At 53.7% G+C, this 4,791-nt stretch overlaps 1 protein-coding gene across 2 annotated transcripts in view; it reads right to left on the minus strand.

Moving 5' to 3' along the window:
* Positions 1-462, minus strand: part of GRM4 (glutamate metabotropic receptor 4) — a 115,116-nt gene extending 114,654 nt beyond the window's left edge. For both annotated transcript variants that reach the window (XM_011373483.2, XM_011373484.2), the window contains exon 1: positions 1-462. In XM_011373483.2, the coding sequence (XP_011371785.1) occupies positions 1-440 (440 nt within the window). In that variant the 5' untranslated portion in view covers positions 441-462.
* Between the last annotated feature and the right edge of the window lie 4,329 nt (positions 463-4,791).

A 4,791-nucleotide genomic window follows, 5' to 3' on the forward strand; every position in this document is an offset into this window, starting at 1 on the left:
GGTTTGGTAATGATGGGTGGGCCGCCACTGCCACAGCGGACCTCTGTGCCATCCTTCTCGATGAGCGCCTGCACAAAGGTCAGCGACTGCTCGAGGGCATGGGTGTCCCTCGAGCAGGTGTCCAGAATGCGGGCGCCCAGCGTGATGTTGGGCAGCAGGTCCGGGTCATTGTTGATGCGATCCAGAGCAAAGAGCATGGCCTCCAGCCGGTGGATGCCCTTTTCCTTCTTTAGTTCTCCACAGGCCTTGCCCTCTGAGCCCCGGCCATGCACTGGGAACAGGCCACCCAGTGTGATGTCCCCATCTATGCGGATGGAATTCATGTGGGGGTGGCCCTTTGGCTTCCCCAGGGAGGAAGGCACCCAGGAGCCATAAAGGCTGAGGAGCAGGCAAAAGGGCAGCCGAGCCCACCACCAGCCCCAGCCTCTCTTCCCAGGCATCTCAGAAATCCCTAGAGATCCATGAACGGCAGGCCCCACTCTTAGCCTTAGCCACCCCCTGACCCCACAGCTTGGGTGACCATGGGCAGAACAGCCCCCACAAGTCTCTCCAAGGTAGCTTCAGCAACAGGGTGGCTGAGGGCAGCCAATGGGGTGAACCATGCTGGTGCTCCTCACCACTTGGGCAATGCTCAGTTGCCGGCACAGGCCATGCCCACAGATGGCAGGGAATGGCCTCAGTGCAGCAAAGCTCTGGTCTTGGTTCCCACGTCCTGCAGGCCTGTTCTTGGTGGATGACTGTGAAAAAGGGAGCGTTGCTCCTAGCTTGGCGAATCTTGGCATCGAGGAGAAAACAGCTCCAATGTTCTCCTACCAACCTTAGAAAGAAGAGAGAAAGAGAAAGGGAAAGAGTCAAACAGAAGCCCAAAGAAGGCATTAGCTATTCTGATCTCTCATGGGAAGCCTAAGAGGAGATACTGGAGGTTATTGCCAAAAACTCCACAAATCTGTACTTGGTTTCCTCCTGGATGCTACCCAGCTTTGGTCCAAATGGGAGAACTTAAGGCAGAAATTAGGTCATGTTTGAACTTTTCTTAAAGCCTGTACCCACTGCCATCAGACACCGGGGCATCAGAGAGCACGCTCCCCAGGGAACAGCCTAGAACTGGCTTGAGAAGAAGAGGAGCCTTCCTCAACATTCATCCACGAGAAAGAGAAGCAAGAAACCAGTTCCACTGGGCCCAACCCCATTTTAGAGATGAGGAAACTGAGGCCCAGAGCAGGAGAGCATTTTGCTCAAGTCACACAGGTAGTGACCAGCAGAACACTGCTTAGAACCTAGATTCCCAGCTCTGGAACCAGAGACACTTAGGTTCCTTGGGAACTCAGAGATAAGGCCAACAAGGGCCCCTGGAGAAGAAATCAGGCTGGGAGCTGCTCTCTCTGAAGGCCGGAAAGAAGCGAGGGCTATCAGGAGGCTTCAAGATTCTCCTCCTGAACCCAGCTGCACAGCAATCCCAGGCAGAGGGTAAATCCTAGGGCTCCTGAATGAGAAGCAAGCCTCCTTCTCCTCATTTGCTTGGTCTCCCTCCCTCTTTCTGGCCATCTTTATCTCTCAATTTCTCCATTGCTCCTTCTCTCTTCCCCACTTTCTCCCTCTGAGAGTGGGGCTCAGGTTACAGCCTGAGCTACTGCACACTATTAGGATCTTGTCATTATTATTGTTATTGTGATTAAATATTTATCTGCAAGTGAGGAGAGAACACCAGCTCTTCCTCATTCTCACTGCTAATTTGGGCTAATTTCCCTTGGGGTTCCTTCCCTCACCCCAGCTTCTCTCCTCAAAGCCAGCAACCTCCCTCCCCTCAATCTAGGAGGCCACAGAGAGAAGGCTCGAAACTGAGTCAAGGCTTGGCTAGAGGGCTGACCCCAGGCCCCCTTCCTCATGGATTTATCAAATGACGACCAGCAGGCCACCTGCCCATTCTGTGCCTCAGTTTCCCTAAGCATTTGGAAGAAGGGCTATGTTTGGATGGAGAGGTTTCCCTGGAGATGTTTTCCCTCCATCAAGGCCAAGCCCACCCATCCTCCACCTTTAATTCCCCCCACAGAGGCCCTGACTGCTCCAGTTCTGGAGAAAGGGGAGGGGAGGAGAGGCGTTAGCTCCTCAGAGTTCAGTCTCAGGGCTTCTCTGGCCAGCACCTTCTGGACCTTCACTTCATATCTGCTCATACCTGCTCATCAAAACGCTCCCTCCTCCATTAGCTCCTCAGAGGCCAAGAATACACTGTTAATTCTCCTTAGCCCCATTCTGCAGGTGAACCAGTAGCTCAACAGCATCCCAAAGTCACACAGCAAGTCAGGATGGGTCCAGGACTCAAAGCCAGCACCAATCACACTGGGGGAGCCCTGGAGATGCCTGCAGAAAAGCTTCCTTACACCACCCTCACCCTTGAAGCCAGGATCCAATGACTGAGGACGAGGGGTCAGTCAGTGCTTTGGGGAGGTGTAAGAGCTGTTACAATACAGAGGAGGGGTGGCAACACCTGTACTGAACTGTCATCATCACTCACACCTCCATGTGAGTGAGTTTGTCAGAGCTCTCTCCGAGGTGGCTACGGGGACTGAGAGGATGTGGAGAAACGGTTGCTGACAACAATACTAAGTAATTAAGAAAAAGAAACTGGAAAAGCCTTAAACAGATCCCACAGTCCTGCTCCCTAGAGAGTCCTCAGCTTCAAAATGTTAAATGGGTGGGTTGGAGTTAAGATTCAATCGAGGGACCAAATGTCCCTGCAGGGGCATTTTCAGTTGTCCTAATGATGGTAGGGAGTCGCCTACTAGCCTGAATCCAGGCAGGGGTCAGAGACGACATGAGTGGGACGGCCTACGCAAGGAAACACTGCCTTGTCCAAATGCCAATAGTGTTCTGAGGAGAAATAACAGCAAATGATAACATATTGCTATGTGCCAGGCACTCTCCTAGGTATTTTGCTTACATTTCCTCAGGCAGTGCTCACCTCTCTATGAGCTGGGTGGTGTTTTTTTCCTTATCACACAGATGTGGAGGCTGAGGCACCGAATCTTCATGAGCGACATAGAACCCAAGGACAGAGAGCTTGCGTGGGCTGCCCGTGCCCCTGACCACTCTACCACACTGGCCTGGAGGGTCTCTCAGGCTCTGCCCAGTTCTAACAGCCTGGGAGTTCAGGCCTGGTTTTCCTGAATTTCAAGTGGAGGGACTGTTGGCATTGTGACAGGCTGTGTGCCAAGGCTGCAGCAGGGCATTCAGGAGACCAATGCACAGCAGCTTTTAACAGTCAAGCTCTGCTCAGGCTTCCGCATCCTTCCTGAGGGCTCAATGCTGGCTTCTTCTTAAAGCCCGAGCACCTGTGGGCTAGGACAGTGTGTACACACAGGCGCATGCCCACACACATCACACACCATACACACACCATAGACACAGACACACACACCACACATACATACCATAGAGACACACCTTCAGCATACAGACATATATACCACACACACACACACACACACACAAAGGACAGAGGCCACATGAGGGAAGGAGGCCTCAGTGAAGTGAAAGGCAAATACTTTCAGAATTAGAAGCAAGACCCCAAGGGCACAGGCCCTGCCCCGAGCTGTTCAAACTGCCCAGAAGGCCTCCACCCAGAAGGACTGGATTCACTCCATCCCTCAGTCCTACCAGCCCTGCCTTTCCTGAGCTTCTCTAAAGAGCTGAGCAAACCACAGCCTCTTTCTAGGGTTCCCTCCTTCCTTTGATCATGCAACAGGAACAAGGGAAAAGTAAAAATACCCTGTGAATGAAAGGAGCCACCAAGAGCAGAGGCTGGGGGTAGGGCAGGATGGAGAGGGAAGCCGCCTCCATCAGCAGAGGAACGGGGAGCTGGGTGGAGGGAGGCTTGGAGCCTTCAGACCACCACCTCCCAATTCCAAAACAGCCAGGAAAACTCAGACTTGGGACAGTTAGGGGAAATCCCTCCTTAGTGAGATCACCAGGATGGCTGCAGATGCAAGCCAGTGTGCCCACCCACTCCCAGGTGGGTCTCTTCTCCCTGTCTTCCCTCTCCCTTCCCAGCCTCCCTCCCCCCACCCTATATTCACTTCCTCCCCTAGCCCTTGCTAGATTCTTTGGCTCTAGAGGAGGACAGAACTAGGCAGGAAGGGATGAGGAGCAGAGGGAAGAGCACACAATCATCTCCACACAGCAAAGGTTCACTGGCCAACAGCATTTTCCAGAACATTCTCTTCAGTGAAAGGGGATGTGAAGGGAGCTGGGGGGATGGTTACAGGCCACCCTTGCCCTCCGGGCCCAACCACCCCACTATCTGAGGGCCTCTCTGCTATCTGAGGACCACATAGAGGACTCCCAGACCTGCCCCAGTGACCCCTTCCAAGTCTTAACAAGCAGAATTCCATGCTTTTCCCAGGTCTAAGCTGAATCCTCTCCTCGGCACGACCCTGTACTGTGCTCCCAGGGGTGGGGGCAATAACCAATAGGTTCCCTCCCATCTGCAGCCCTCCAAGGAGCTCTTAGGCTCCTGGCTCCTCCCCAGGCCAGCCCATTATGGCTCAGCGAGGAAAGCCGGGCCCAGAGAGGGTTCCAGGCCTGCTCTGGCTACTCTCAGTGCCCTCTCCCCTGCCTTCCTTAAGCCAAGCCTCCTGACCTGGCGGAAGCCCCTTCCTCTCAGTGTTTCCACGTTCCCTTCAGCACTTATTTCATTTCTATCGCCGTTGTTTCTGCTAGGCCCAGCCCGGCGCAGGTGCTCAGCAAAGCTTGGGACGTGTGAATAGATGAGTGGGGTCTGTTTTGACTCTCCTG

The sequence above is a fragment of the Pteropus vampyrus genome, unplaced genomic scaffold (genome assembly GCF_000151845.1).
Source record: "Pteropus vampyrus isolate Shadow unplaced genomic scaffold, Pvam_2.0 Scaffold225, whole genome shotgun sequence".
NCBI classification, from domain to species: Eukaryota; Metazoa; Chordata; class Mammalia; order Chiroptera; family Pteropodidae; genus Pteropus; species Pteropus vampyrus.